We start from the raw sequence: 19,414 nt of genomic DNA on the forward strand, positions 1-19,414 counted from the left end.
TGCCCCCTCAAAAAAGATACATATTAAATACACTAGAATAGTTACTTACCAGGGTGGAGGGTGGAAATAGGAGTGGATAGAGGATATACATAACTAAAATAAGAAAGGAATCTTGTCCTGACCAATGATGAAAATGTATACACACTGAGAAATATGACTAAACCTAACCTGAGATTACACCAGTTTCTGGTGGGAAAATGGCATCAGAGTTAAGTAATCCAGACTGATAAATATAGAAGTAGATAAATGGACCCCTGGGCAAGCGTGAGGAGTGAAATGTTAAGTGTTTTGGGCCAAGAATCCATATCTACAATGACATATCCAACAGAAAATGTTAAAAGAAATGCAAATTTGGGGGTACATTTTATAACTATAAAGTTTTAGCAGGGAATATACCTGTAGATGTCATCATGGACCAAATCATAAAGAGTCTGATATACCAAACCAAGAAGTTTGGTTTTTATCCTAAAAGCAGTGAAAACCCAGTGAAAGTTTTATGGAGGGAATGATGTGATTAGTTATCTAGAAAACATCCCTGGCAATGTGAGGAATGGATAGACAGTGGTAAATGTGAAGGCAGGGAGACAACTTGGGAAACTACTACATAATCCACGAGAGAAAAGCGTAGGGACTAACTGAAATCAGCAGCTGTGTGGATAGAAATGAAGAGATTCAGGAGAGAGATGAAAGAAGGAGAAGCTAAACAATGTTATTATTGACTATTTATGTGGGAGTGAGGACTGAATGAAGGAAGAAGTCAAGGATGATGGTGTGAATGATAATGCCCTTTACTGGAATCAGGAGTTCTTATTTGTTTGCTTTTTAAACATGACTTCATGAAGGGTAAGTAGTGAATTTATCAATAGTTTCAGACATATCAACTTCAAGTACCTCTCAGATATTAGAACATCAATGGCATAACCTATTGTACATCCATAAAAAATCATTTTTAATATTACCATTCTCTATACAAAAAAAATATTTTCAGAATAAGTTGTAAAAAGAAACAACAAATAATGGCCAGAAGAGAAAGCACACAGTGAAATTATTTTTTATTGAATTTTGCATATAAAATCATGTAGTAAAAAATTTTAAAACTAAAAGGATTAATTAAATGCTGGAATATAAAAATATAAAAGAAAACGTACTAATGATTTTTAATTATATTTTAACACATTTTTGACCAGAGACGCATTACGGGCATTAGTTTCTGCAAAAATCCCCCAGTCAATAATGTGTTAAAAGGGTAAAATTTATTCCTACATATTGGTCTGTCACAGCATTCAATAATAACATAATTGTTTTTGTTTTCAAGCCCAAACTTCTGCATATTTGTCAAAAATTTCATCAAAAATTGATCTTCTTCACATATTCATATTTACAAGATAGTATAGCCAGATTTGTCAACTTCTCTTCACTTAGAATTGAAGAGCACTTTTAACTAATTTTAACATTTATGTTTCTTTCACACGAAGTAACATATATGCAACTAGTGAAAAAAAAATTAAACTTTATAATAATCTGATTCACAATAAATTCCAAAGATTGTTATACTATTCATGTCTTTGTTTCTTCAGAATGTATGCTGGTGGTTTCGAACGGCTCTTCAGTCAAAAATACTTCCACTACAATATTTTCACCATAAAATGCATCATAAATTTCTATAACACTGGTTATAACTACAAATTTTTTCTTCTTTTGCAAAAGTGAAAGAAAATGGCCGAATGATAACAAACATGGACATTATTTGATCCATTGCTTTAGAACAAGTGTCCATTCTTCATGGAAACAATTAAGGCATTCACATGTTGCTATTTTTAATGGCAATGTAATACTAGCATCTTCTGTTGTTTCTTCTGGCATTCTTCTCTGAAATTTGACTCTTTTTTCCTATATGAATGTCCATTTTCTTACTTTGTTGGTCATTGTTGTTAAATAGTTAATATCCTTTCCCACATTTTCTGTGCGCCTCTCTTTAAGAAATGATTTTAAAGCTTGGTGTTTCACTGTACAGTGCTCCAGCATAATTCCAGCTGTTTGAAATTGTTTTTTTTTTTTTTTTTGGTCAGATTAACCTCACCTAAAACCTCACACTAGAAAAAGCAAGATAACTCAAAAAAAAAAAAATCACACACAACTATCATTGTTTATTTTGAATCACTGTTAAATGCAGGAATTTGTCCTATCACAGAGATTGCAAATGAACTGTGTCAAAAAGTGAGCTCAGTTGATTCCAAACAATTACAAACTTATTACTGAATAGGTGTCCCTAGGTCTACATGTGTCAGGGGCCTACTGCATAACTGGCAGTTGTCCAAACTTACTTTCATATAGAATACAATGTTTATTAAAGTTAATAAAACTTTACTAATTTTGAAGCCTACATATATAATTTTAAAACTTAACAGTGAAACTGAACTAGTTATTTATACTTAGACTGATAAAATATTTGTTCAGGGAGAATTTTTATCACTGAATTTTTTTTTAGAATTTCTAATGCATGGTGATAATAAAACCAGATTGACTTTTAGTCAGGATTATAACTGGTTTAAAATTCTACACAGGGACTTCCCTGGCGGTCCAGTGGTTAAGATTTCACCTTCCAATGCAGGGGATGTGGGTTTGATCCCTGGTCAAGGAGCTAAGATCCCACATGCCTCATGGCCAAAAAAACAAAAAAACATAAACCAGAAGCAATATTGTACCAAATTCAGTAAAGACTTTAAAAATGGTCCACATCAAAAAAAAATTCTATACAGACCAATCCCTGCACCCTCCCTCAGTTCTTGTACCCAGACCTGACCTCTCCCACAGCCTGGCCCTTGGTACTTCACCGCACTATAAAATGGATTGTTACAGACATGAACATAGATTAGCAGCTCTCAGTCTCAGCACTAGTGACATTTGGGCTGGGTAATTCTTTGTTGAATCAATAGTGTTCATATGGCTAGGGTCAGGTATAAAAAAGTCTGGTATGAAGTGCCACTACATAGGTAAATCTATGTGGCAAGATTTCTAGCTTACATGTGGGGAGACGAAAGAGGAAAGGAGTCACTGGCTCAGCCAACACATTCAGGTGAGTCAATGTTGGCAAAGAAAAGAGGTGATATCTTGTACCCCAAGGTCAGTTGAGTACCTGGGAGGTTACTGGTGACTCTGACCAGCAGAGCTTCAGTGGGGTTTTAAAAGGGGATTCCAAAACTATGCAACAGCTAAAAAGTGAAGAAGCAGAGACAGCACTTTCAAGAACCTTGAGTATGAGTTGGGGAAAATAATGGAATTTCTTTCTTTAACTTTAATCCTTGCCAGAGAAAAGGCATTGAATTCCTTCAAGGAGAAGCTATATGACCTGCTAAATTTAACTCCCAAGCTACATATTTTCTCTCTCTCTTGATCTTGATGGACATGCAACCAGAAATATTTGCCATAAATTCCTTGCTCTTGATGGTATGTTCAATTAAAAACGTTTTCTCTGAATTGGCTTTTACACCATTCACTTCATTCTATCTCGAATTTCCATCTTTATGTTTAAATATAACTGCAGCAAAATTCCCTTTAAATATTACTCATTTACAAATCTGCAAATTCCCAGGTATTTTAAAACCCACCTCTTCCAGTCTATTATGATTCATGAAGTTTGGTTTTTGCCTTAAAAGATTTTGCTTCACTTTTTAAAAATTTCAATAACTTAAGAGAGCTTTCTTTTTCAGAGATATGTGTAGGGGAGATATATTTAAGAAATTTAAAAGGTTTTAATTTCTACGTCTGTCTAACAATGTTTTTGGAAACTTTAAGAGTATATAAAAAATCTTTTAGATGCTTTACATTATTTATGAAATAGAGTGCCTTTTATTACCTTGCTATTATTTAACTAATTTCCTCTGCTGGGGAATTTTCTCCCTATTCTACAGCTGCCTATTGAAGTCCCACCCTTCTTTCAAAATAGAACTCAAAACCCACCTCCTCTAGGAAGCCTTCTAATCAAATTGCTCTCACTTCCCTGTAATATTCTTTCTCTGGCACTTAATATATTGAGTTGGCCTTCGTGTTAGAATTATTAAAGTTATTACTCTGTAAGTCTATGGTGAACGTGGACAAGGACAATGTCTTAATCCTTTTTCAAAATCTCCTACTGAACCTAGCACCATGCTTTGCAAAACAGATGGTCAAAAATGTTGATTTAAGTGAATCAAAGCCAATCACTTTATTGAAAATGAATCCGAATTAGGCTTTAATAATGTTTTCTGAACTTAGCTTTAAAATATTATAGGCTTTGTTGCATAATCTTGAGCCTATCTTGGGCTAATTGGCAAATTATTAAAAAAAAAAATCATATTTATGTTAAGATTTATAGTTTATAAAGTGCCTTAGCTCATTAACTGCTGAACAATCAATAAATGATTAGGTGAATGGGAAAGAATAGTGGTCATAAATTATTAATGTAAATTACACATTCATGTCATAGAGTTGTTGTAAAACTGCTACCAGTGATTTTATGTCAAGATACTTGGATTGCCCTCTTATTACCTCTGTGACCTCAGGCATATTTGTTATTCATAAGACATGCATCCTTCACATGTACCATGCCTATCTCCCAAAGTTACTGTCAAGATCAAATTAGATGATGGAAAATAATAGCAGATTAAATTATTGAGAGGTAAATATTCAAGAACTCTACATTGTGTTTTCATTTAATCATCACAACAACCCTATCAGGGTGATTACCATTCTCATTTTTATAAAAAAAAGAAGCCTTGTCACAGAGAGTTAATATAATTTGCCCAAGGGCACATAGTTATTAAAAGATAGAATTAGAATTTGATATCCGTCTGATGCCAGAGCCAAAGCTCTACGCCAAAATGCTAAATTGCTAAGTGTCAGCTCCATCCCTTCAGATTTTATAAAACTTGACTATGTAATATTAACTAGCTATTTCAAAATTTTTTAAGATCTAAAATTCCTACAATAGAAACTTTTCTTTAAATTTCCTAGAGATATAAAGTAACAAATCTAACCAAAACACTCCATAACATTGACATGAAATTCAGGCAAAAAATAATCTGTTAGAAGATTGATTTAGGAAACGTATTAGCCTAGTAACTTGCCAACTACTTGTCTCCTATACAGTAACTAGTTACACTCTTCGGTATGTTATATATATAAAACATTGAATCTTACATAAATCCATTAGTAGCTCAATTAGAGGGTTTATCATTGTTTAGAATTCACTTCAAGTCAAAAATTGAAACCTGAGGAGTTAATCTTAGACATTAAAAATATAAAGTCTGTACACTGATGTGTATAAAATTGATGACTAATAACCTGCTGTATAAAAAAAATAAAAAGATAAAATTCAAAAATCAAAAAAAAAACTAAACTTTCTTCGGGTTATTCGTATGGAAATATGTTAATATAAATGTTTCAGACATTACATGAAATTCCTAAAAATCTTATATGTTCTGGTATAATGTTATAAGTCATAATTCTAGTTATTACTTTAAAATGTATATCTCAGAAATAACTAAATTTCCTTGTCAATTGCATTATTATGAACTTTCATCAAATCTTTAACCATGGTCATTTTCAAGTCTTTTGTCATTTACAGACAGTTCTGGGTATACTCTGATGCTTTTGCAAAAATGTTCCTATAAAAGGGTTTCATGTTCAAGGAATTCATGGAAAAGACTCTGACAAGTACAGGTTTCTGGTAACTGACTGTACTGCTGAACTGAATGAATAAGCATTTTCAGAACTCTAATGGAAAACTGATGAATTCATAAAAGTACTAACAAAAGATCAAGATGAAAAAAAAATTAATTACATGGGACTGAGTGAACTGATGAGGATGATTATAATTTTTGTGACTTTCTGTTTGAATAAAAAAAAATATATAAAGTCTGATAGATCCATCTATTTTCCTTCTAATTCAAAAATGCTATCGTAAGCTATTCATTCAGATTGATTTCTTTAAGATGCCAAGTTTCAACTGTAATGTGAAATGTGGAGAACAACACTGCCATCCAGGGGATAGAGGATTGAAAATGCAGAGCCAATGTATGGACACCAAGGAGGAAAACAGGCTGGGCAGCGGTGTGGGGGGGTGGGGGTGGGGAGTGATGAATTGGGAGATTGGGATTGACATATATACACTAACATGTATAAAATGGATAACTAATAAGAACCTGCTGTATAAAAAAATAAATAAAATAAAATTCAAAAATTCAAAAAAGTATATATATAATAAAAAAAAAAAAAAAGAAAATGCAGAGCCAGAATAACCGAGAAACTTAATGCAGCGGTTCTTAGCTGGGATTGAAACAGTTGTGTTGGAATCTGTTGTGAGGTGAATTACTAATAACAGCTCAAGTACTAAAGATTGTAAATTACATGTTGAAAAAAATGACAGGTTTGCCAATAATAATTTCTCTTTAGCACTTATTCAAGTAAGAGAAAGGTGTAACATTTCTGTTTTTTTAAACCCCATAGCGTTTTTTTTAAAAAAACATTTTATTGTGGTATAATTGACATACAAAAAGCTGTAAATAATTAATATTTTCAACTTGATGACTTTGGAGATAAGCATACACCGTGAAACCATCACCACAATCTGTGCCATTAGCATATCCATCACCTCCAAAAGTTTCTTCCTGCCCCCTCTATCATTATTTGTGTGATGATAAAAACACTTAAATGCTTTTAAGATTTGTCCTCTTAGCAAATTTTTAAGTATACAATAAAGTATTGTTAACTATGAGAACTATGCTGTACAGTAAATCCATAGCACATACTTATTTTGTATAACTAAAACTTTGTGCCTTTTGACTAATACTTTCCCATTTTCCCCTCCCTCGGGCCTCTGACAACCACCATTCTATTCTTTGCTTCTATGAGTCTGACAGCTTTTGATTCCTGATATAAGTGGTATCATGTAGTATTTGTCTGTATGTGTCTGGCTTATTTCACTTAGCATAATGTCCTTCAGGTTCATTCATGTAGTTACAAATGGCAGAATTTCCTTCTTTTTAAAAGTTGAATAACAATCTATTGTTTGTGTATAACACATTTTCTTTATCCAGTCATCCACAGATGAACATTTAGATTGCTTCCATGTCTTGGATACTGTGAATAATGCTGCAGTGGACTCAGTTACCAGGTGATCCTACCATTCTATATTCCCACAAATGATGCTTGAGAGTTTCAGTTGTTCCACATCCTCACTAGCACTTGTTATGATCACTTTTTAACTATTCTAATAGGTGTGTAATTGTATCATATTGTGGTTTTAACTTGCTTTTCCCTGATGATGTTGAACATACTTTCATGTGCTTATTTGCTATCTACATATCTTTTTTTTTAAATATACCATTTTAGCCATTTTAAACAATTTATTTATTTATTTATATTTGGCTGCATTGGGTCTTCATTGCTGCATGCAGGCTATCTCTAGTTGCGGTGAGCAGGGGCTACTCTTTGTTGTGGTGCGCAGGCTTCTCATTGCAGCGGCTTCTCTTGTTGTGGAGCACAGGCTCTAGGCTTGCAGGCTTCAGTAGTTGTGGCATGCAGGCTCAGTAGCTGTGGCTCACAGGCTCTAGAGTGCAGGCTCAGCAGTTGTGGTGCACAGACTTAGTTGCTCCACGGTATGTGGGATCTTCCCGGACCAGGGCTCGAACCCTTGTCCCCTGCATTGGCAGGCAGATTCTTAACCACTGCACCACCAGGGAAGTCCCACATATCTTTTAAAATGTATTTTCTGTCCGGATCTTTTGGCCACTTATTTTATTGGGTTCTTTTTATCCTTATTGAGTTTGAAGAGTTCTTTACATATTCTAGATAAAAGTCCTTTATAAAATATGTTAGTTGCAAAATTTTCCTCTCCATTGTAGAGCTTATCTTTTTACTATCTTAACAGTGCATTTTGAAGAGAAGTTTTAATGTTGATTCAGTCCAGTTTATCAGTGCATTTTTATATGGATTCTGCATTTGTTCTGATATCCAAGAAATATTTGCCTAACCCTAAGTCACAACATCTTTGTCCTATCTTTTATTCTAGAAGTTTTACAGTTTTGTGCTTTACATTTAGGTGTATAATACATTTTACGTATTTTTTTTTTTTTGTATTTGGTGTGAGATGTGGGTCAAGGTTAATTTTTTATATGAGTATCCAACTGTTTCAGCACAATTTTTGAAAAGGCTACCTTTCCTCCACTGAATTATCTTTACAACTTTGTTGAAAATCAGTTGTCCATATATGCATGGGTTTATTCCTCAATTCTATTCTGAATGCTAAACATCCATGAGTTTAGCTGTAATCTAGAAATGTATGATTATAATTTTTGAAAGTGCAAAATGATAGATATGTCAGTCATCAGGCATGTTAGATAAGGAGAATATTACTTTTGAGGTAATTTCCTTTTTTCAAAGAACGTGGGTGTTATAGACTGAATTGTGTCTCCGTATATTGAAACTCTAATCCCCAATATAATGATGTTTGGAGATAAAGTCTTTAGGGAGTCAATTAAGGTGAAACGAGGTCATAAGGGTGGAGCCCTAATACAATAGGATTGGCATCCTTATAAGAAGAGGGAAAGACATCAGAGAAGGCTCTTCCGGGTATGCACATTGGAAAGGCCATGTGAGGACACAGCAAGAAGGCTGTTTCTGCAAGCCAGGAAGAGAACTCTCAGGAGAAACAGCCATGATAGCACCTTGATCTTGGACTTCTAGCCTCCAGAACTGTATGAAAATAAATTCCTGTTGTTTAAGCCACCCATTCTGTGGTATTTTGTTGTAGCCTGAGTAGACAAATACAGTGGGATTTGAGAAAGTCTTAAGAAGTTTGAATTTGGAAAACTTGAGTCCGCATTGTATATGCTTGTGAATCCTTACTTCCACTAAATGTAACACTGTAATAAAGAGGAAAAAGATCTTATACCAGTTGCTTTTAATGATAATAGTTTTGTAGTTTCATATCTCTGACAGCATTTAAATGATCCAGGACCAGCCCTTCAGGAATAAAAGGGGCAGGTGTTGCTTTCTAGAGAAACTTGTAGCCTGATGAACACAAATGCATTATTATTACTAGAGGACATTTGTATAGCTTAATGAAAGCAGGTTAGTTAGTAGAATCACCTCTGTAAAGAATCAAAATGATTTTTGAGGTTGTAACATCAAAAGACAGAGATGGATTGATATTGAAGTGATATATCAGGTACAATGAAAAACTATGAGTCACTTTAAAAATGAATATCTAAGGTTGCTGAGAGCTTATCATGTAAAAGAGTAGACAGTACATAAGAAATTTCAAGTTAAAGTAGAATATTGTAAATAATATAAGAATGAACTGCGGATGAGAAAAATTAACTTCTGTTGGGGGCTATGAAAATAATTCTTAAAAAACCATGTATAGGGCTTCCCTGGTGGCGCAGTGGTTGAGAGTCTGCCTGCTAGTGCAGGGCACACGGGTTCGAGCCCTGGTCTGGGAGGATCCCACCTGCCGTGGAGCAACTGCGCCCGTGAGCCACAACTACTGAGCCTGCGCGTCTGGAGCCTGTGCTCCGCAACAAGAGAGGCCGCGATGGTGAGAGGCCCGCGCACCGCGATGAAGAGTGGCCCCCGCCTGCCACAGCTAGAGAAAGCCCTCGCACAGAAACGAAGACCCAACACAGCAAGCAAGCAAGCAAGCAAGCAAGCAAGAAAGAAAGAAGTAGTAGTTACAGGTTTACCAGGGGGCGAGCCCAAGTCGGTCTGTTACTCTACACCTAGGAAGCATATTTAAAAAAAAAAAAAAAAAAAAGCATGTATAGAATGTGAACCTGTCTTGAAAAGTAGCACTTGAGAAAACCGATCTGGCAGAGGGAGCATCATAAGCAAAGGAGAGAGCTTCTGCTAAGAGAAGGTAGAAAACAAATGCTGAGCCTGAAGAGACTGTGGTGGCTAGAGAAATGAGATGTTGGAGAACAAGAGGAGTGGTCAAGAGAAAACACTACAGAGACTTTAAGAGCTACAGACAAACTTCATATTAATACATTTTTTGAAGCATTATGGAATCATACTAACACCTCTCTCCTAAATTAGAAGACACATTTTCCATAAAGCTCTACATTTATCTTTAAAACAACCTTTCCTGAGTATTTATGTATGAAGTGCCTACTAGCCACTTGGGGTGAAAAACCCCTGCACTCCAGGAGATCAGTTTTAATGAGGAGAAGTAGCTGAATAAGGAGACAATTAAAATTCAGCGTATGATTTATGAATGCAAAAACTACCTTTATGCAAGGCTAGTCAAACAGGAAGTCACACATTAATCCGATTGTGCCCAAATCACACACTGAAGAATACCAATCCAAACACAAGACTGAGTTATTGTAAACTGCGTACAGAATCAGGAGTCAAGAGCATTGGCCCTGCACAGGACTGTCTTCCTGGACAGAAGCTCAGAAGTGGGCCTGGCTTAAATTTTCTTTCAACACAGTCTTGAAATACTTAATAAGTTTATCTGTGAATTTGAGTTTTGTAAGTGAAATCCAGTGGGACAATGAAACATATGTCAAGGGCTTAGTCTCAGGTCAAGTGTGGTCTTCCCTGCCACATACTTCCATTTGGGTTCTCTGGCTTCCTACTTCCCTGTCTCTGCCCAGCAACTACTGCCATCTTGGTCCAGTACAGGCACTCCTCCCTGAGTCCTCAAGCATGGGTCCCAGGCACCTGTGAAGATGTGCACTAACCCCATGGCATCCCTGTGCTTGAGGGAGCATCACATTAAATACCAAACAGAAAGCACATGACAGGTCAAAAGACACCACGGAAGAAAAGAAGAAACTTTTTCCTACTTTTTGAATGGGGGGGGGTCCGACATTTTCATTTTGCACTGGGCCCCTTAAATTATGTAACCAGCCCTGGAATCCTGTAGCAGTGGTCGGCTCCAGCTGGGCAACTCTTGACAAGACACTTGGCTCCTCGAAAGTTCGTTTCCAAACCTGTAAAATAAGAATAATATTTCCTATCTCATTGGCTATGACTATTTTGGAGATAATCCACGCAAAGGGTTTGTCCCAGCACTTGACCCATTTTAAAGCTTTATACTACCAGGTGTTAACTATTAATATGTTATTTAACTCCGACTCAGTCCCTCATGTGTCCTCTACACGCAGCCTAATACTTCAAAACAGCCAATCTCACAGGCAGCATGAAATGTGCATCCTGGTTTTGCTTTATAAGTTCATTAGACCTTCTTACAGTGTGCAGAAAAATATGTCCATGCTTGAGCTATAAAGTGAGGCTGGTAAAAAAGCTGAATCTAACAGATGTGTTTGTTAGAAGCGCAAAAATCTTCACAAACGCTAGATAAAAATTCGGAGCAAAATTGGTCGCTCAAGTGATCATTTCATAAAGGCTTTCACTCCCATTGAGACACGAAAAACAAGGTCCTTACACAGCTGGACCCACTCTGCGAACGAATATAAGAAAATCAGCATCTTGAAAAACTTCTAAACAAGGCAACGGCTTCTGGAGCGCCCTCTTTGCCACCGGCCCCTGCCTGGTTTCCATAGGAACGCGCAAATCAGACGGGGCGCACTCCACGCAGGAAGTTGTTCTCCGTCACTTCCGTCCTTCACCTCAGAGTAGGTGTACCTTTTACTCGCGCTTTGGCTGAAGCAGTCGGCGGATGAATTTTGGGCAAACGAGGCCGCCGTTGGAGGGGCGTGGCAACGCACTAGCGTTCTGGCCGATGCAGTTCACGTGCGGGCAGCAGGGGATCTTCTTAGAGCTACCATGGCCCAGCCGGGGACTTTGAACCTCAATAACGAGGTGAGCACCGAGTTCTAGAAACCTGTGGGACTGCCCTTTAGGGCCCTCAGAACAGCTCTGCTGCGTCTTTTTGAAGGGCCTGGGCGAGGCGGGAGTCAGGCGAGTTTTCCGGAACTCAGAGACTGACAACCGTAACTCCCCACCCCCACCCTCCCACCCCCTGGTTTCTAGGTGAAGCGTCTCTGGCCCTCAGTCCTCGTGAGTTTTTATTTGTGGTACTTTGGGAAGATCATTTAATCTCTTTATTCAGTGTCCATCTGTAAAACGAAGCTCATGATAGTACCTTCCCCAACAAGGCTGGAGTGAGAATTAAATTAACTGGAGTATGTAGTGTTTGCACAGTGCCTGACAGTAAACTCTCAGTATATATTTCCTGCCTTTTGTTGACTGCAGAAAATGAAAGGGAGAGATTGAGAGCTGTAACTTTTCCTAAGAAATTGTTCATCTTGAATGAGACCGTATCATTTATAAGGATGTACGCTCGCTCAGTACCTCATTTCTTCTTTCAGCTACTGTCCTATTTCTCTGCTTCCATTTACCGCAAAACTTTAATACTTGCTGTCCACAAGTTTTCATCTCTCCTTCTCTCTTAAATCCAGTCTCATCAGACGTTTGCCCTCATCACCTCCACCATTACGTGTCACCAGGTTACCATTTCTGTCATTATCCCCTTTCTAGTTTCTGCGTCTATTCAAGGAAGTCATAGTCATCAAAGACTTAAAGTAAGCTGGAAAAGCGGGGATCAAATGAGGACCTCACAGCTACAGCAAAGGAAATTATTCGCCGTTTTTATTCAGTGGATATATGAGTCTGCTGTGAGCAAGCCACTGTTCATATTACACAGTTCTGTAAGCAACCTGTACTCAGGTAGGAAAGGAACATCCATCAATGATACAGGATAATGCTCATCACAGAAAAAAGTTACGTAGTGCAGAAAAGTTTCCAAAGAGGGCAAGGTGAAATGAGTGATACTTGTTCTTGGTCTTTAAGGGTCCCACACAGGATTGCATTCAGGAATTCAATGATGGAGAAAGAAGGTGTTCTAACCAGAGGGACCAGTATAAGCGAGGAAAGAATGGGAGTGGGAAGCCCCTTGGATTGTATAGGAGTAGATAACTCTCTACTGATGAGAACTTGTGAGATAAAGTAGGAAATAAAGCTGAAATGTATTATTGCCTTACTACCAGGTTAGTAAGTCTGGATTTCACTTGACAGTGGAGAACAGGGTATATTGAAGAGGAGAACTCTTGAAGGTGTTTATATTGATAAACATATGTTAAGCTTGTGCTAGTTACAGAAAGCATTTGGTGTGTTTTTTTTTCCATTAGATTCCCTAGGAGGTATAAAAGATCTTAATCGGAGTGGTGTCCTTGGAAATTCACTGGAAATACTAGTAAACTTCCTGTTCAATTTCGAAATTACTGTGAAAGGAGTGGTGACAGTCATTTACCCCACTCTTCACTTAAGGCTCTTTCTTTTTCCACTTAGTTTCCAGGCCTCTTCAAAACAGTTAAAATTTGACCTTTAGGAAGTCTTCACTAATTCACCTCAGTCTGGGCTAGGTGTCTATTCTTTATGCAACCAGGATGCTTTCTACTCTGAAAACACTTGTTTACCTTTTTCTCTCTTTTGGTGTGTATGTCTGTCACCTGCAACATATGTGGCCTGTAACTGTTTGCTGGATGATTGAATGAACTTATCCAATTAGGAAGTTTATACATCCCACACTGAAGTAAACCTTACATGTTCTAATATGAAGATAGGAAAAGACAGAAGAAAGTGGAGATGGTGGAAGAAAAGTGTTACAATTTAAAATTAATGGGAGAAACACTACTAAGGGGAAAACATTTGTTTACATAAAATTTGAAAAACAGAAGGGGAAAAACGGGACAACCAATTAGAAAAAAAAATACAGCAAATATGACAGATAAATGGCTAATGTCATTGCTATAAAATAGCTCGTGGAACTTGAGAAAAGTCATCTCATAGAAAATTGGTAAAAGAAATGAATTAAAACTTCTTCATGGAAGAAATATATATGAAAAAGAGTTTAAATTCACTGTTATCTTTCATATCTTTCCATTACTTTTCCATCATCACCCCTATCTTAGTCCAAGTTATATCTCCCAGCAGAACTGCTATCCTAGCCTCCCAACTACTTTGACTTGTTTTCTCATCTCATCTCTCTAGTATAGCTGGAGTGCTCTCTTCAAAACAAATCTAATCATGTGTTTCCTTGCTTAGAACTGATTTGGTGGCTTCCTGTTGCTTTTGGTCAAGACCAATCTACACAAAGCCAGTCTCCACTGTTATACCAGTACCCTCACCGCCCTCAGGCTGTGTACTTCAGCCACACTGGCTTTCCTCCACTATCTAGCATAGCCTTCTACAGATCTTTTGCACTTGCTGTTCCTTTTACCCACAGGTCCTTTTCCTCTCAGTACATTTTATACTTCTACTTAGTCACTTTCTCAGGGAAATGCTTCTTGACTTTCATTTACTCCTTTTGTAAGCTTTTGTAGCACTATTTACTTCTTTTTAGCATGTGTAAGAATTGCTTAATGTGTGGGGCATGTGAATGTGAGAGAGAGATTTCTTATGCCCTCAACCTGACTAAATTTTCGCTCACCATCATATCCTCAGTGCCTGTCTGTTAAATGAGTAACTTGAGGCATCATTTTTATGATCCTTAATAACTTAAATTAGGTCTCCTTAACTGAGATTCAGGAATGAATTTCAGGGATCGTATAACTGCCTGAAATTATGTGTAATTTGTTGTATTTAGGCTGTCTCTGGGGGAGGGGGAAATATTTCATAGGTTTTATCACATTTGCAAAAATTTGTAAATCTCTGGTATTATCTTTGGAATATTGGTACTCATATCTGTGATTAATTTGATTGGAATCCTTTTTCCATAATTTTTAATTATAGTCTTTTCTTTTAAAAAGTTATGTGGCCAGCTAATTTACAATATATTTAATTTCCCAAAATGTCTTTTGTGAAAATAAAAGCCAGCTTGCAGACACAACTATTATATTATGCTAACTTTCAGTGTCTTCAGCTCTAATTCTATTTTTTTCAATAATTTTCCAGGGCTAAAGGCTGACGTTTATAAAACACTTCCTGGCTCTAGGTTCTTAAAATACATGTATTCTTCTGAAATAATGTAAAATTCTACCTTTACTTTTTTTTAAAATAAAGTATTACTTTTTACTTTATCTTATGATTATTTATTGCATATTTTATCTTCACAAGCACTCATGTGGACTTTGAAGAGAGAATATTTAATTGATTTATTATAGCAGCTTCCCTAATCTTTAACATAGTACCTTGTGTATAATAAGTACCATATACTTGCTGGGCATACAAAAGTATGGCTAACTCAACTTGAGTCACCTAATGTTCAGATGAGGGGGAGAAATCTGCTAAATGAAGACTTTTTTCTCCCTTTCCATTAGAACCAGAGAAGGGATGTACAATTGAAAACAACAGTAAGCGTTTAATGAGTAAAGAATTTGCAAAACTAGAGCTGGGTTTCCTCCAGTCATTTGTTTCTTTAGGCAGCAGTGATATATAAAATCAGAATTAGGAGGTGAAACATTCTGATCTGGTACTCTAATTCCACAGTAGGGCCAAAGGCTACTGTATGAAACTTACATTATTTTATTCTTGATAGCAAATTATTAAGAAGCTCATTAGAAAATTGCTTTCCATGTCCTGCAAGATAGTAAAGGTAGAAACTAAAATGCCAGAGAACAAAATGATTTGCTTTTACTTATTTGTAAAAGATAAGAATGTCAAGAATTGTGTTTGTATGTGCTTCTGAAGTTTCAAAGCTCCAGTTTCATAATTAAATATGTGATATTTTTAATAATTCTTTACTGAAATAGTAAACTAGGGTCCATCCTTAAGAAGAGAACCATTTTCTGTTTGGTTGTTAAACAATTCTGGGAAGTTTTGCTAGGTGGCAGCATATGCTCAAGTTGTAGATAATCACCAAGCACTCTAGAATTTTAAAATTGTTGCTCATCAGAAATAAAAAGTATAATTCAGGAGTAAATTATCATCCAAATGGCCAAATTAGAAGTCCTCTGTATAAAGCTGTAATTAATATTGTTAACTATACAATAGTTCAAACATATGGAAAATGATGTAACAAATGTCCTTATAATCTATTTTCTATATTTAGCAAATGTCAATATTTTGCCATATTGTAATGCTTAATTCCACCCATCTTCTTTTCCACCTTAGAAGTATTACTCATTCAGTGTGTGTTCTCATATGTATTTTTTATAATTTTCATAACATATACCCATATTCATACCCAGGGTATAGTATTGTGTTGTGTATTTTTACATTTTGCATGTGTGGTATCATACTGTATAAATGCAGTATCATACGTATCATTCTAAAAGTTACTTTTTTCACCAAACAGTATTTTCAGGGTTTATCCATAATACATGCAGATTTTCTGCATTGATCTAAAATGGTACATTGCTTATGCTTTATTTATATACAATATTTTATCTCTTATGCAACATTTTGTAAAAATGCGGCATTGAATAGTCTTGTGCGTAGCCTTTTGCTGTAGCTGGAGGTATGTCTTCTGGACAGATTCCTAGAAGTAGAATTTTTGTTAGGTGTTACCAGAGTTTCCTCCAGAAGGAGTATACCAATTTGCATTCCTACCAGCAATGTATGAGAGTGCCTGTTTCCTCACAGTCTCACAAACAGAATGTGTTGTCATATATTTTTGTATTTGCCAGTCTGACAGGTGGGTAATGAATAAGCAGAAGTTTTAATATATTCTAAGAAAAAGAGATATACTCAGATTTTTCTTAGCACTACAGGCTTCTCTAGAGCAACTAGCTCTTAGAATAATTGTTTTCTAATAACCATGGGTTTTTGTTATAAGTTAATTCATATGTGTAGCAAAGTTAGTCCATTACCAAAAAAGGTTGGCTAATTGACTGGCTAGCAGATAGCCAACTGCGAGTCATTTCAAGGTAACATTTATGTTTACTTTTGTCTGTGAACCAAAGTTTGCTCTCAGCTTTGTAGATCGGAAACTTGCTATTGTTGTCACCCCAAAAGTATTCCCAAAAAGTATTCTCTCAAAAGCAAATTCATATCAACCATAAACTTATAAGAGACCGTACAAATAACAAAGCTAGTTTATTGAGAAATATATCTAATGCGGATACTAATGCTCACATTGTAAGACATTCTTTTCCTGTCTACTGATCCACATCAGCTACTTGAAATACAGAACCACAAAAAGGGTTTCAGGTGCATGATTCAGTGTTGGGCTGTGATACATCTGTCCCCATAATTGAGTTATTCCAGTACAAATTGGAGTTCCCAGGTCTTTGAGCTGGGGAACCTTTCTTTGGAATCTTCTTGATTCGGACACTGCCAGCTTTTGCTCTTTGTGGTTCTTTGTGTGTTTAAGTTGACTCTTGCCCATATGTTCACGTGGCCTTTTCCCAGTCAGGTATATTAGCTTTTTATTTATTTATGATTGTATTTTTGTACTGTCTACCTAAGAGTTGATCCAGGTTACATTACTGTGTTCAGATTTCACCAGGTTAACTGAGGGCATCTCTATGCCTAGGTTCTAGGCGACACCTCATTTTCAGTGCGTGTATTTTGTGTGGATGTGTGTGTCTTACCTCTTTTTCTTGTGCTCTTATAGATTATTAAATGCATTTTTTTGCAGCTTGGAAGCACTCAGCTTGGGCTTATCAGTCTTGGTAATGATGACCTACAGAGTTTTGTCCTTCAATTTTTGACTTCAAACTCTTCCCTTCCACTTCTTTTTCATTTTGACTTCAAACTCTTCCCTTCCTCTTCTTTTTCATTTTGTCTCTTCTCTTTCAACACTTTTCATTATTCTGCCTGTTTTGTCCTTGCTTACTTTATTTCTCTTCTTTTCCTCCTGAACAATATTATACTCTTTTCACATTTCTAACAATGACAGTTCTATTTGCTTTTGGTTGAAGAATTCACCAAAGCATGTTGCCCTTAAGCAGTACATTGGCCTTCTGACAATACTGAGTGTTTTAGGCCTATTTGTTGACATCTGGGTTATCTGTCAACCAGCTTCATAATTCCTGGGTGACAAATGAATTGACAACCTTTTAAATCCTAACTAAAAGGCTACTGGTAGCTGTTTGTCAGTTTTACAAAAATAAATTTAAATGCTTGGAGAAAGCTAGGTGTTTGGGGCAGGCAGTGTGAGGAAAATGAAAGTAATAGTTCCATTTTTACATGAAGTGAATATACTTATTTTTTTTAGTATATTAAACTTAACAAATACTGGAAAAGTTAATAAGCTAGAAAAGCATTTTTTAGCATTGGCATGAAACTAAGTACATGAAGCATTCCCTTTGCTTTTCAGAATTCCCTTATGCAGTAATGACAAACATAGTACTTCTTAAATTGGAATTTTAAAATTGGAGCCTAGCTTTCCCAAGATTGAAATGTAACTGAGGACCAGTTCTGCCCACTGCAATTTATTAATTAAGTTTGGTTAAGAGCAGTTAGCAAATAGTATATAATCATCTCATGCACCTACAGGGAACAGCAATTAGAAATATTTGTTACTATATTTTAATGCATAATTTATTACTTGCTATTTATTTTATGAATGACTTAACTTTCAAAAAATGTATCATAACCCCCTATTATGCTGCTTATGAAATGTAGCAATTCATTTTTCCACTTAAACCTGCTCTAAATGGCTTTTGTTTATGCAAGTATGATTTTTTTCTAAATAGATCTAACTTTGAAACAAATTTCAGAGAGGTTAACATATCTAGTGGAAATCTGATTACTCTACATTCTGTTATTATATTATTCTTTTGAAACAGTGAATGAACAAGTGAGTATTGCTTCCTTTCTGGTCATTTACTTAACAAATATTTATTGAACATGCTTATTGTATGCCATCTACCATGCTGGGTGTTAAGATGCAATGTTGAATAAAACCAGATATTTGACCTTCGTGGAATTTATAACCTAGTGGGAGAAAGACACATTAAGCATAATCAGATTATAAGTAAAATATTAAACTTAAAATAAGTGTCATGATAATTCTAGAAGCATTTTTGACCCCTGAGGGAGGCCAGGAGACACTTTACTGAGAAATGACAGTTGGGCCAAAATCAGAAAGATAAGATGTTAAGCTAACATGGAGAGAAAGCAGTCCTATCAGAGAAAGCAGCAGGTGTAAAGATTTGGTGGTAGTTGTAAGCATGGGGAGGATGGAGTAAAAGATGGCCCATGTGGCCATTCTAAGAGCAATTGGAAACCAGTGAAGAGAGTTAAGTAAAGGTGTTACATCAGATCTAAGTGTTAAAAAATGTTTTCTGATTGAGTTGTGGGTAACTGATTGGAGAAGGGCAGGGATGGATATTGAGAAAACAGTTGCCAGTAACTCAGCCAAGAGAGCCAAGAAGTCAAGGTAGAAGAAAAATGGTACAATTTGAGAGGTAATTAGGAGATAAAATTATCAGGACTTGATAATAGATTCATAGTGAGGGATTTAGAAAAGAAAGCTACCTATAATGAGCCTAGGTTTATAACTGAAAGGATTGTTCTATTC

The 19,414-nt window shown here is 36.0% G+C and overlaps 1 protein-coding gene across 1 annotated transcript in view; it reads left to right on the forward strand.

Moving 5' to 3' along the window:
• The first annotated feature begins 11,660 nt into the window (after positions 1-11,660).
• The window catches only part of SRFBP1 (serum response factor binding protein 1), a 66,810-nt gene continuing 59,056 nt past the window's right edge, over positions 11,661-19,414 (forward strand). The window contains exon 1 of the mRNA XM_061188081.1: positions 11,661-11,808. Coding sequence (XP_061044064.1) covers positions 11,773-11,808 — 36 coding nt within the window. The 5' untranslated portion in view covers positions 11,661-11,772. The remainder of the gene's footprint in view (positions 11,809-19,414) is intronic.

Source organism: Eubalaena glacialis, chromosome 4 (genome assembly GCF_028564815.1).
Source record: "Eubalaena glacialis isolate mEubGla1 chromosome 4, mEubGla1.1.hap2.+ XY, whole genome shotgun sequence".
NCBI lineage: Eukaryota > Metazoa > Chordata > Mammalia > Artiodactyla > Balaenidae > Eubalaena > Eubalaena glacialis.